This window comes from Glycine soja, chromosome 19, assembly GCF_004193775.1.
Source record: "Glycine soja cultivar W05 chromosome 19, ASM419377v2, whole genome shotgun sequence".
NCBI classification, from domain to species: Eukaryota; Viridiplantae; Streptophyta; class Magnoliopsida; order Fabales; family Fabaceae; genus Glycine; species Glycine soja.
In genome coordinates this window covers 2,080,143-2,093,636 of record NC_041020.1, presented here as the reverse complement: position 1 = coordinate 2,093,636, position 13,494 = coordinate 2,080,143, and the positions used below count along the sequence as shown (strand labels likewise).

General features: G+C 33.3%; 1 protein-coding gene across 1 annotated transcript; it reads right to left on the bottom strand.

The window, feature by feature from the left end:
• Window positions 1–633: 633 nt before the first annotated feature.
• LOC114400398 lies at window positions 634–3,378 on the bottom strand. The gene is made up of 3 exons (XM_028362840.1): window positions 3,328–3,378; window positions 1,620–2,105; window positions 634–1,301 (listed from the first exon to the last, which is right to left on the bottom strand). The coding sequence occupies exons 1-3, from the start codon at window positions 3,376–3,378 to the stop codon at window positions 1,134–1,136; spliced, it is 705 nt and encodes a 234-aa protein (XP_028218641.1). The 3' UTR covers window positions 634–1,133.
• Between the last annotated feature and the right edge of the window lie 10,116 nt (window positions 3,379–13,494).

Sequence of the window (13,494 nt, the reverse complement as noted above, 5' to 3'; positions counted from 1 at the left end):
CATCTATTGTGTAAAAAACTACATTCTTGAATCCTCCTCATTGTAATTGATTCTATAATCAATAATATTCAGCTTGGATTTCTTTCTTTCCATAGGAATTCCTGGACAATTTCACACTAATTCTTCGAATCATTGCATAGATTCCTAGCATTTACTCAGTTTCCTAAACATCCATAACAATTGGTATCTAGAGCTTTTTTATCTCCTAGGGGAATGGCTGAAGCCATGCACACTCAAGCATCTCTGAGAGAGACAAAGAGTGCTTATCTGTGCTCAATCTAATGCTGCAGTGGATGAGTTGGTGGCAAGAATTTCTAGTCTAATGTACTCACTCATATTTATGCTAATAATCCTAACTAAATACGGAATTAAATTGTTGGAAATAAGAATATTTTAGGAGATATGAGTTTCTTTAATGTTATTTTTCCAAGTAGCCTAGATACATGGTATAGTTAGGTTCAATGCATCTAAGGAAGTAGTGGTATCTTTATTGTTTTCTTATGAATTGTTTTGGCATTGGTACACTCAAGAAAATTCATAATATATTTGTTTCTCTGTTATCAGTTCTAACACAAATCATAAAATGTTAGAAAACAAGTAAATTAAGAAAATAGGGAAACTAATCCCAAGAGATGATTTCTAACATACTCTATAATATTCTTAAATCTTAAGATATATAAACGTGTGTTTTGGTAGGCTTGGAGTGTTATATGTTTACATTGTCCTGTTTTATGATTTAAAGCTGAATCCCTCTATGGTTTTTCTCATAATGGCATCATAGAATGCATCCAGAGATTTGCAAGTTCCCTTCATTGCATTTCTATGACAACAAATTACTGAATGGCAACCAAATGTCTAACAAATCAGCACCATTTCATCAAACCAAGGGTCTTGGGCCATATGTATTCTATGATATCATTGATGGCCAGGAGATTCAGGGAAAAAACTCTGGTGTAATGTCGCTTTGTAATGAACAGGAAGCAGATGCTGCAGTTGAAGTACTAAGGTTTTTCAAGAAAAGGTTCAAATTTACTGTCTGTTTCTCTTACCTTTCTGTGATGATGCTTGCTTACAAAACGGTGAATGTCTCCTAAGGTACCCAGCTGAATTTGTTGGTGGAAGAATTGGTATTATTACTCCATACAAGCGTCAACTCTCTTCTGCATTCTCGTTTTCTTAATGCATTTGGACTGTGGAGCATAGCTGATATTGAATTTAGCACTGTTGTCTTGAATACTTGTAGATAGAAGCCAGGGATATTTTAGCAACAGCTTAGCATAATCTTTATCAGCCAGGTCCATCTGCAAAATCAAACAATAGCAATTTATTAAGGAGACGAGGAAATGGAGTATGGGTGTGAAGTGGTTGTCCACTGATAACTGAAGAAGACGAGGAAATGATTCGATTAAGCAATGGAAAGAGGCATGTTGGGAAGCCAAGATGGCGGCAAGACAAACAGGCTTTGCTTGGAGCTTTTAAAAAAAAAAGGAGAGAGTGTGTTGCAGGTCTTGGTCAACGGAAATAGAGAGGTGGCGCATCATGAGGGGAATGTTTTTGATAAGAAGCAAGTGGTGGTCGGGAGAGGGAGAAAAGAACAATAGTTGCTTGATACGAGTAACCTTGTGCATGAGAGATGGAAGGGTGAGAGTGTCAGCGGAGAAATATCTGGCGATGTTCATAGAGGAAGAGAGAGAGAAGCCCAGAGTCTCTAAGTAGGCAACTTTGCCCTTGTCCCCTTTTTGAGGGGCGATATGAAGAATCTTGTCCCTGAAGCTTAGGCCTGCATCCCACTCATGCCACTGCTCCAAATCCCTCACACCTTCCACCAACATCTTCACGTACTCCGGTGACTTTGACGCCATCCACACCGAATCCTCCAACGACACTCCCAATTCTCCAAGATAACTTGAAACGGCCCTACAAGCTTCCTGCACTTCCCATTCCTCCGAACCACGACCACAACGCCAATTTGATCTTCTTCTTTTATCATTATCCACTTCAAATGATGGATGCGTCAATAACACCACGCACTTACTCAAGTCAATCTTGTGTGCCAGTCGAACTGGGAACACAACTGGGACAAAGCAATTTGTGTGAATTTTAACCTGTTGGAAAATAAAATAAAAAATGAAAGAAAATAAATATGAAGAAGATGCACAGTCTTGAATTAAATAACAAAATAGCAGTAGCGAATTAAATTTAATTAACAGCACATGAATAATGCATTATAACATACAATAAGCACAAGAAAAAAAATTAAGGGAAGAAAGATATAGTCTGGGTTGAAGCGCGTAAACGCTATTCTTAGAGAGAAAACGCCCCCACTGCACAGGTAAGAAATTCTGATTGCGCTCCTCTCCCAAGATACGACAACCCGTTGGTTCCGATCGTATGCAGCGAAAGGATCCCCGAACCTTATGAACACCAATGCTCTTGCTCTCACAAAAATTAAGTTTTGTATAGGAAAAGAAAGAGATAAATTTTTGGCAGAAAGAAACCAGAACTCTCAGTCTGTCATTTCTAGAAAAGAGGAAAGAGATATATATAGGCATTTTGCAACAACAAAATATGACCGTTAGAAATATGACCGTTGAAAAACCAACCTACAGTTGTCACAACAAATATAACAAACTAGTTTGACTCATTAAAATAAAATTTAAAGAGAATCTAAAATAAATATTATTTTATAAAATAAAATTAATATATATATTTATAAATTTTAAATTAAAACACAAATATTTACCAACATTCCCCCACATAATTTAAAATTTTAAAAAATATTTTCTAAAAGATAATTTGTATAAAAACATAAGAGAAAGAGCATGTGATATTATATTTCGGTATAAGGAACCTTCCGGGTTTGAGCCTTATACCTAGTGTTTATGAACTTCCATCCGAGAAAAATGTAGTGACTTGATTGTCTTGAACTACATATTCTTTAACCGGACTTTAGTACACAACCCCTACAATATTGGCGTTCAATTAGGTTCTAATCAGTGGTAGCGCGTTACACGGCCTTGCGCTTGTATCTTGTTTCGTGAGTGTCCTTTAGAGATTAGCCCATATCTCACAGTGGCGGCCCCACCACCACACTCACTAGGTGAATCCTCAAAGAGTGAGTTGTGACCCTCACCCCTACAATAATTGTCATCGGATTCATTAAGAGGTATTTTGTTTTTTTTTTATACCAAAAATACACATATATAAATACCTCAACCTTAATATTGCCACAATTTATAATACACCTCGTCATAGGAATGAGAAACGGAACAACTCCGCCAAATTTCATTTTGGTGTACTTTAGTCAACAAACAATTTCGTTGTTACCCGTTGAACTTCATTCATGGGATCACCAATCACACGGAGACGGGTGTCCATTGTTGCAACTAAATAATGGGCTTTAATCTCATTCCCCTCGACGACTCAAATACTTGTTGACATGTCAACCTTTTTGTAAGCAGATCCGCAATATTATTTTTTGACCTGACAAAGTCAAGAGAAATGACATCATGAGAAATCAAATTTCTTATAGACTTATGTCTCACTCTTAAGTGTCTTCTTTTTCATTAAAATTTTGCTAGTCCCTTTAGATATAGCAATTTGATTATCACAATGCATTGGAATTGGAGGTATAGGCTTATTCAACAATGGTAGATCACATAACAACTTTTTAAGAAACTCAGCCTCACTAGTAGCAGTATCTAAAGCAATAATTTCTGCTTCCATAGTAGAACGTGAAATAATAGTTTGTTTAACAGATTTCCATGATACTGCACCACCAGCTAAAGTAAAAACATAACCACTTATTGATTTTGTTTCATCAGAATCAGAAATCCAATTTGCATTACTAAACCCCTCAATTACTGCAGGAAAACATGTATAATGAATGCCATAATTGATGGTTCCTTTTAAGTATCTAAAAACTCTTTATAATGCAATCCAATGAGAATGATCAGGATTATTAGTATACCTTCCTAATCTACCAACTGCATATGCAATGTCAGGCCTAGAGAAGTTTGTCAAATGCAACAAAGAACCGATACTTTGAGAATATTTACGTGAAGAAAATCCTTTACTCAAATTTTTCTTTAACTTGATAGATAAGAGTCATAAGGAGTAAAAACATGTTTCTCATCAAAATAATTAAACTTCTTCAATAGCTTTTCAACATAATAAGATTTGGTAAAACTCATGCCATCATTTTTCTTTATAAGCTTAATTCCCAAAATCACATCTACTTGACCAAGGTCTTTTATGTCAAAGTTTCTTAAACAATAAGGACTTCACATCATTTATGAAATGCATGTTACTACCAAATATCAATATGTCATCCAGATTCAAACATAAAATGACACATTCGTTATCATAAAAAAAAATTTCACATACACACATTTATCACTATCATTAATTTGAAAATCATACGAAAGAATAACTTGATCAAACTTGTGTGTCATTGCTTTGGGGCTTGTTTCAAACCATATAAAGATTTAACAATTTATTTTTTAAGGAAAAAGATTTTCAAAGAAAGTGACATCTCTAGATTGCATAATAGTAACATTAGAAATTTCAGTCACTTCTGAATTAACAACTAAGAATCTATAAGTAATATTATGTAAACAATATCCAACAAAATACAATTAACATATTTTTTTTTTCAAAATTTCCTTTTCTTATTAATAGACATATTAACATTTACTAGACACCCCCACACTTTAAAATATTTCAGATTTGGTTCTCTTTTTCTCCATAGCTCATAAAGATTTTTTTTTAATAAGGTACTCTATTAAGAATACGACATGCAGAATATAAAGTTTCACCAAAATGTTTATTTTATTGTTTTTGTGTGTTATATTTTCACATGTTTATTATTATTACAGCAAAAAGCTACATATATAGAAGCAATCAGTCACTAACGTGTAACAACAAAATATTTACAAAAATAATGTTAAGAAACAGAAAATAAAAATCGAACAAACTTCCTAACATTAAATATTTGTAACGTTCACAAAGGAAATTGACCAAGTAAAACATTGGTTCCTAACATATAGGAATAAAAATTAGTGGGATGCTTTTAGTTTTTCACATAAACTAATTCTAAAAGCATTTTATCTTAAACAAAAATACAATTGACAAGGAAAATATTTTTCAACAATCTCATACTAATTTAAAATTTCAGGAAATAAATAATATAATAAAAAAAATTTAATGGAACATAATGCATTGTATTTTCATCCATTAATTTTTCATGCTTACTCGAAAGGAACTCAATCATATCCATTATAGATATTTTGATACAACATCATGCTACTGTAGAAAAGACTATGCAAGAAGAAAGTATAAAACATTTTCTCTCTAAAACAGTTTTCTTTCTAAGACTGTTGGAAAATAAAATAAAAAATGAAAGAAAATAAATATGAAGAAGATGCACAGTCTTGAATTAAATAACAAAATAGCAGTAGCGAATTAAATTTAATTAACAGCACATGAATAATGCATTATAACATACAATAAGCACAAGAAAAAAAAATTAAGGAAAGAAAGATATAGCCTGGGTTGAAGCGCATAAACGCTATCCTTAGAGAGAAAACGCCCCCACTGCACAGATAAGAAATTCTTATTGCGCTCCTCTCCCAAGATACGACAACCCGTTGGTTCCGATCGTGTGCAGCGAAAGGATCCCCGAACCTTATGAACACTAATGCTCTTGCTCTCACAAAAATTAAGTTTTGTATAGGAAAAGAAAGAGATAAATTTTTGGCAGAAAGAAACCAGAACTCTCAGTCTGTCATTTCTAGAAAAGAGGAAAAAAATATATATAGGCATTTTGCAACAACAAAATATGACCGTTAAAAATATGACCATTAAAAAACCAACCTACAGTTGTCACAACAAATATAACAAACTAGTTTGACTCATTAAAACAAAATTTAAAGAGAATCTAAAATAAATATTATTTTATAAAATAAAATTAATATATATATTTATAAATTTTAAATTAAAACACAGATATTTACCAACATAACCAACATCTTCAATTAACATTACAACCGTCCCTTTCTTTCCTTTATCCTAAAACCCACTTTATATCTTAAATCCTACAAGTGGGCCCAACCAGACCCTGGCAAGTTTTTGGTAGAGATGATCTCGGGATGCCTCCTATATCTGGAGAAGTATTCAGAAGGGAGTTGGTGAACTGAAAGAGGGATTTGGACCTCGTTCGGGCGTAAGACAATCTCATTTCAGGTACTCAAATTGTGATTGATGAAATTAGGTTCCAGTCCCTACTACTCCTATGGGGGCTGATGTTATGATGCGGCTAACCCAATCTGGAAGAGGATATGGCGTGTTGCTGCTCAAGAGAAAATCCGGTTCTTCCTTTGGCAAGCTTTTTGTGCTGCATTGCCAACCAACAACAAGCGTTTTGCTTGCAATCTATCTCCCTTTGCAGCTCTGCACCGAAGGAGAACATTCTACATGCCTCGAGGGATTGCCCACACTCGAAAGAAGTCTGGCGGCGACTTGGGTTCCAGTCTAGGAGAATTCTGACTTGCAAAGATAATAAAGAATGGGTTCTAGCAGGTGGAATATTCATTATGTATGTAAATTAGTGAGAAGAACAGCTACTGAACTGGATATCTTTTGTGCTAAGACTCCTATTGTAATCCTCATACGAAGATGAATGGTTGAGTCATGATGTAATGGGGGATGGTGGGGTTCTTCGCGACTCCAATGGAAACTGGGTGTTTGGTTTTGCTCAACATTACGGACTGGGGAGCCCTCTGAAGGGGGAGCTGTTGGCATTTGGGCTTTAAAAAGATTGCTGGGAAGTCTCTAAGATGCCTGAGCTTACAATTCAGGAGACAGATATGCACGCGCATATGGAAATCATTCAGACAGGGGAATTGCGTTAGATGTTTTATTTACGTGACTTAACTAGCGGTAGTGGGTGGATATCTTTCCTCTCCTTTGATTCATTTTGATTCTCTCTTTCTGTATGTATGTCCATCTACATGCTTCGTTGTAATCTTTCTACCTTATAAGAAATGTAAGTAACTGATGATTTTCCTAACAATACAACAACAACAGCGACTTACCTCTGACAACATAACCCTTTTTCGTACATGATACCACAACATCTCCTTCCTTACCTCATTGCACTTCTTCATATAACAACCTTAATGCAGGTTAAAGTTTTAAACAGATTGTAAAAATGATAAAGTTTTTGTTAATTTTGCTCATGTCAATGTTACAAAACAGGAAAAGAAAATGTTATGATAAAAAAAAATTTCTTCATATTATTTCGATATCATTGTATTATCCATTCTTTCTACAGTTTTGATCAAAGGTGCTTCCATCAATAACAATAACTTTGGTGCATATTCTCCTGTCATTTTATGTACTTATTATCAATTATTTTTGTTTCAACTCATTCTTACACATTTTTCTGTATTTTATTTTATTTATTTATTACTAATGATTGTTTTTAATTAATTTAACATATATTTTACGGAATATGCAATTAGAGACTATCAGAGTGTCAATAAGGAGATCATTTATGAAAAAAGGGGAAGGGATAATATTTTTTTTCAAAGCCAAAACTGTTGTGATTTTCATGGCGAATTAATTATATATGTTTTAATATTGTTTTTTTTTCAATATATTTTGTATATTTAATATTTTATATAGTTTTTTTAATAACGTTAAGAGATTTGATTTGTGTTGTAAAGGGAAAAAAATAATGCAATTATACAAAGTATATTAAATAAAATAATATTAAAAAATATAAAAATATATTAAATAAAATAATATCCAAAAATATACATAAAATAAATTAAATAAGAAAATATTAAAATATATATATAAAATATTAAATAAAAAAGATAGAAAATATTAAATAAAACTTAAAAAACTAAAAAAAATATATTTATTAAATAATTAAATTTATTTTTAAAAAAAAAAAATCAACATAAATTACTTCTCAACAAAATATCACTAGCATACTTACTTCGTTTATCTAGCTGTATTATTATTATTATTATTCTCTATGTACCATTTGAAGAGTTATTAATTTTTTTTTCAAATTATAAAAATTTATAATTAATATATAAATATTTATAATTTAATTTATATCATTTTATATGTTTTTATTTTGAATAATTTACATATTTTTCTTTTACTAGTCTATAGTTAAAATTAATAAATCATTATGTAAATTATTTACACATTTTTAAAATTGATTTTAATATAGAAATTATTTTTAGTCTAATTATTAACGTAAAATTAAAAAATATTTATATATTAAATATTTTTTAATTTATAAATTTTAATAATTTGAGAAAAAAATAATAACTCTAGACTAATAATACAGATAAAAAAATATAATTAATTAAATAAGACAGATAAAAAAATATAATTAATCAAATAAGACAAATAAGTTTATTGTCTTGTTTAAGAATAAATAATTATGAGCAAAATTGCTATTAGGATTTTTTATTTTATTTAATTTTTTATCAATTAACTATATAAGTCTCACGTTAACTCATAATGATTTATTTTTCTAATATAAGGGAATAAAAGTCTTGATTAAAAAATATGGAACCAAAATTACAAATGTAAAATTATAAGGGATCAAAATTACATTTATTCTTAAAAGAAGAACGAATGGGGTAAGCAGCGATGATTTCCATTCCCCTAGGTTATATTCATTCCGTTGCCGAGGAATTACCAAAATGAAGACGCGCCGGCTTCTCGCCTACTCCTACTTACTCTTTCGACTTCTACTTTAGGCTTAACCCCAGTGCTTCCGTTCATAACTGCACCATACGGATTTTCAATGCGATAAGATCTTGTGAAGTAAGGTTTGAAGTGAGTGATCCCACTTTTGATGTAAGTGATGCTATGTGCTCTTATCTGTATGTTCTAACTGTTGTCCGTGCCCCCATCTTTCTTTGCTCTGGGTTAGTCAGTTTCATTAGGGTTTTGAATTGAATTGATTTGATTTCGACATCAAAGGGAACAGGGATGAGGTATAGAAGAACTCATAGAATAGCAGTGGAAGGGTGTTTGTGTTTGTGTCGCTCATGGCATTCATCATTGAAATGGTGGAGGAGGAATACAGTGAACAATGAGACATTGTCGAGATGTCTATTTGATTTGATTGCCCTCTCCCTTTTCCTTTGGTCAGCCCAACGCCGCTGCCACGACTCATTCGCCTTCGATCGCATCGTGACTGTGCTCCGTCGGCTCACTCACCGCTACAACACCGTTCCAGCCATTCTCTCTCACTTGGAGACCATCGGTTGTGCCTCTCTCACAAACGTTGTATCTCAGTCGGTGTTGTTAAGGATTTACTCGTGTGCGGGTATGTATGTGATGCTCTTGAAGGCTTATCACCACTTGCAAGCCTCTTATGCTTTTGTCCCCGATACCTTTGCTCATAATTTGGTCATTGAGATTGTTGTTGTTTAGTTTGGAAAGATGGAGGATTTTCCATTACGTTTTTCTATGCAAATATCATGAAAATTTGCTCCATAACAAAGAGAAGTACATTATTCCCAAATACACCGGCATCAGTATAGGAGTGTTAAGAGCAAAGTAGCAAACAAAAATGCAACAACCCTGTTAGCAGCTTGACGACACCATTTTCAAATTATTATAGTCTTGAAGCAGATATAAGCATTAAGGAACCATCCAAGATGATGAAGATAACTTATTCGTGACAAATAAATTCAGTCTGTACCTAAAAGAGACCGACGCCAATGAAGATTGTAATACCAAAGGTATCCTTTGCACCATCATATATGAACAATGTGACAAAGTACACAATCTGATGTAACACAAGATAGTGAAAGCATAAAAAATACTGCCAACAATTCTCATTTTTTCCACAGATATTGAAAAAAGTAATCAAAGCTTCCATTATAAACTAGTATAATGTATCTAGAAAGATTATACCTTTCTGTAGACTTTTTCTCACCATCTCATTTCAACTTATATCAAGATAATATATGGAAGAGACTAGATCCATAAACAATACAACTACTTTTCTGCCATCTTTCTTTTGTGCAAACTATCTGCGAAAAACAAATTATTGCATGAAAGCAACAATCTTTTGGCCATACTACAACAATCACAAGACATTGAACAAGCGAAAAGCAGGGGTTGGCATGTTGGATTGGATACAAGCCTTAAATAAGGTGGTATATGTCACAACATTGGAGAACAACCAGTTTGAAGCATATTATGGAAGAGGTTGGTAGCAAGACAAAGGCGGCCGAATTTACAGTAGTTATGGATGAGAATGGTCCAAATATTGATAGAGAAATTGATCTCGAGAGCGGTCATGAGAGCGAGGAGCTGGTGAGAGGAGAGGGAGAATAGTTGGCCTAGAGCATAAGTCTGAGCATACGAGCGATGTTAGGGAGGTTGAGATTGAGATTGTTGTTGTTTAGTTTGGAAATATGGAGGAGAGAAATGTGGAAGGTGAAGAAATTAGGGGGATGAGTGTGGTTGAAGAGAGAGAGAGTGAGGGTGAGAGCGAGATGGGAGTGACCGACCCTAAAGAGAGCGTCCATGACCAAATTATGAGCAAAGGTATCGGGGACAAAAGCGTAAGAGGCTTGCAAGTGGTGATAACCCTTCAAGAGCATCACATACATACCCGCACACGAGTAAATCCTCAACAACACCGACTGAGATACAGGGTTTGTGAGAGAGGCACAGCCGATGGTCTCCAAGTGAGAGAGAATGGATGGAACAGTGTCGTAGCGGTGAGTGAGCCGATGGAGCACAGTCACGATGCGATCGAAGGCGATGGTGTCGTGGCGGCGACGTTGGGCTGACCAAAGGAAAAGGGAGAAGGCAATCAAATCAGATGGACATCTCAACAATTTCTCGTTGTTCACTGTATTCCTCCTCCGCCATTTCGATGATGAATGCCATGAGCGACACAAACACAAACACCCTTCCACTACTATTCTATGGGTTCTTCTATGCCTCATCCCTGTTCCCTTTGATGTCGAAATCAAATCAATTCAAAACCCTAATTCACTCGGGAAACTGGCTGGCTGCTTACCCCATTTATTGCAACTCCCGTGTTTAATTCCTTGGCTCGTACTACAATAAAAAACAAGCACAAATTAATCACAAATAGTGCAAAATAATGGGCAGAAACAAGAACAAAATGAAGAGTTTATGAGAGGATCACTAGCCTAATCGCACTCAAAACCCTAATTCATAAAATTAGGCACATTTCACCGTGCTTAAACATTAATCATAAATCATTAGTCATAAACATTGATGCTCTAAGGTCGAAGAAAGGAGGCATCACCGCTATTCTTTGAGTGACATAAAACTTGTATTTAGAATAGATGATTAGTCTACTGTGTCGGAGTGTTAAAGGAGGGTTACATTATGAGTTTGATGAAAATGATTATTGGAAGTAGTGATTATGGAGGGTTACATTATGAGTTTGATGAAAAGGATTATTGGAAGTAGTGATTATGGAGAAAAGATTTCGTAGTCATTGCAATTTTGAGAATATGTATGAGAATGAAAGAGAGTTACCTTGAGACGAAGAGAAGCTCGACAAAGTGTCCACATGGTGAAAGCAGGGAGTGTGGGAAAAAGGGAAATAAACAGAACAGAGACAGGACACTTAAATCCTCACTAGAAATCCTCTACGACTTCATATCAAGTCAGGTGCGCAACCCTGGCTATCATTCTCAAAAGTCCCACTTAACCATAGAAACACTTCCATAATTTTTTTTGGGGCACACACACACTTCTTTTTCAGTACATGGGCACAAAAACCTAAATAAATTATAACAACCAATTTTAATTCTTATTTATCAAACAAATAAAATTAAGAGTTTAATGCATATTTAGGGTTTATGGTAATAACAATATTATTTATCTTGCCTCTTGGTTTTTTTTATGGACAAAATTATTGTCGTTTTTATGAGAATGAAATCGCAAAGATTTACCTTTTTCTTTTCAAATCCGCATTTAATATTGTCAGGCTTGCCAGGCAAATCTTATGCAAACTTTTGCCATTGGTAATGAAGGCTATCATTGATTGTTAAAAAAACAAGAATGGAGTATTATTTGACAACATTTAATAAAGCAGGAAAAACATATTAACTAGTTAACTTATTTTCGTTTGGGATATGTTAATTTACATAGATATAATATGAAAATAAGTTCACTGAGCAAAGAGGAGAGGAAGTTATAAGTTATTATAATAATTATAAATGAAGGGTGCATATGATAAACTACAACCTTTTTTAGGTAATACATTAGCTACATTTTTATGTAATAAAAAATTTATCACACGCACTGAAGATCCAAAAATCTAGTCCCAACAAAAAAAACACGTACACACACAAAAACAACCATCCCCTTGATAAGTTGAAAGTTAGAAATCTAATATCATTGAAACATAATACTGAATTCGTTCTAATTAATTAAATATTAGGATTTGAAAAACTTTAATAGATTTTACAATGTTTTAGGATATATTTTATGATAAAAATATTTAAATATTTATTAAAATAGAAAAGATATCACATCATTTAAATAATTTTTAATTGATACTAAACAATAATTAGAAAATATCTCTATTTAAATTCGATTAGAAAATAAAACTTGATTATAATGCATATAAATTTAAATTTTGAGTAAAAGAGGTAAGAAAGTTATATGAATAAGGATTTAATAGTTAAAATTGACAAACCAAATACAATTTGTGTTGGAAATAAAACACAAGAGTTAAAATAGCCACAAAAAAAATGGTGTCGTTTAAAGTTAGAATTGTGATAGGTATTTCTCTTTTCTAACCCCCTAACAGTGCAGCGTGAGAGCAAACAATCAATAGAAGTTGTAGAACGGCATTGCAACACGATTTGCCCACCCATGCCACCATTTTGGCCGTGAAAAGCACTGTTCCAGTCACAATGACCAGGTGAGGTATGATGATGCTTGGAGGAGTAGGGTGCCATGTGTGATGTTCTGACACAATAACACCAATATTACACACGATTAACTACCATGCTAGATAATAAATAAAAAAATCTAGATTCTATGTTTTTTATGATATACCACCATCTTAATAATTGTTATCCTTATAAAATTGTGATAACAAATAATTGTTTTTATTTTTTTTATAGAGCAGTTCCTTAGCTTATGTCCATATGGGCCATGATATTGATACTCTGTTTGATCTTGGCACCCTCACCTTTATTTTTTATTTTTGACAAAAATGTCTTTAACGGAAACCATCATATAAAATTAAACAACAAAATTTACAGAAATTAATTTTACAAAAAGCTAAGGAAGTAGAGGGTGAGAAGAAGAAGAAAATGTTTTTTAGACATGGGCCTGTCCATGTTGGTTACATTTTCAGCCCACATCCCACAAGGATTCAGCCCCCATCGTCATCGTCATATTAATAATATCTTTCTCCTTTTTAATTTTTTTTGCAAATTTAAAATTCCC

Coding starts and splice junctions, on each gene's coding strand:
- LOC114400398 (XM_028362840.1), bottom strand. CDS start 3,378: ATGGACACCCGTCTCCGTGTGATTGGTGATCCCATGAATGAAGTTCAA. Junction 2,106..3,327: donor CCATGAATGAAGTTCAACGG/GTAACAACGAAA, acceptor ATTTTCCAACAG/GTTAAAATTCACACAAATTG. Junction 1,302..1,619: donor TTCCATCTCTCATGCACAAG/GTTACTCGTATC, acceptor TTGATTTTGCAG/ATGGACCTGGCTGATAAAGA.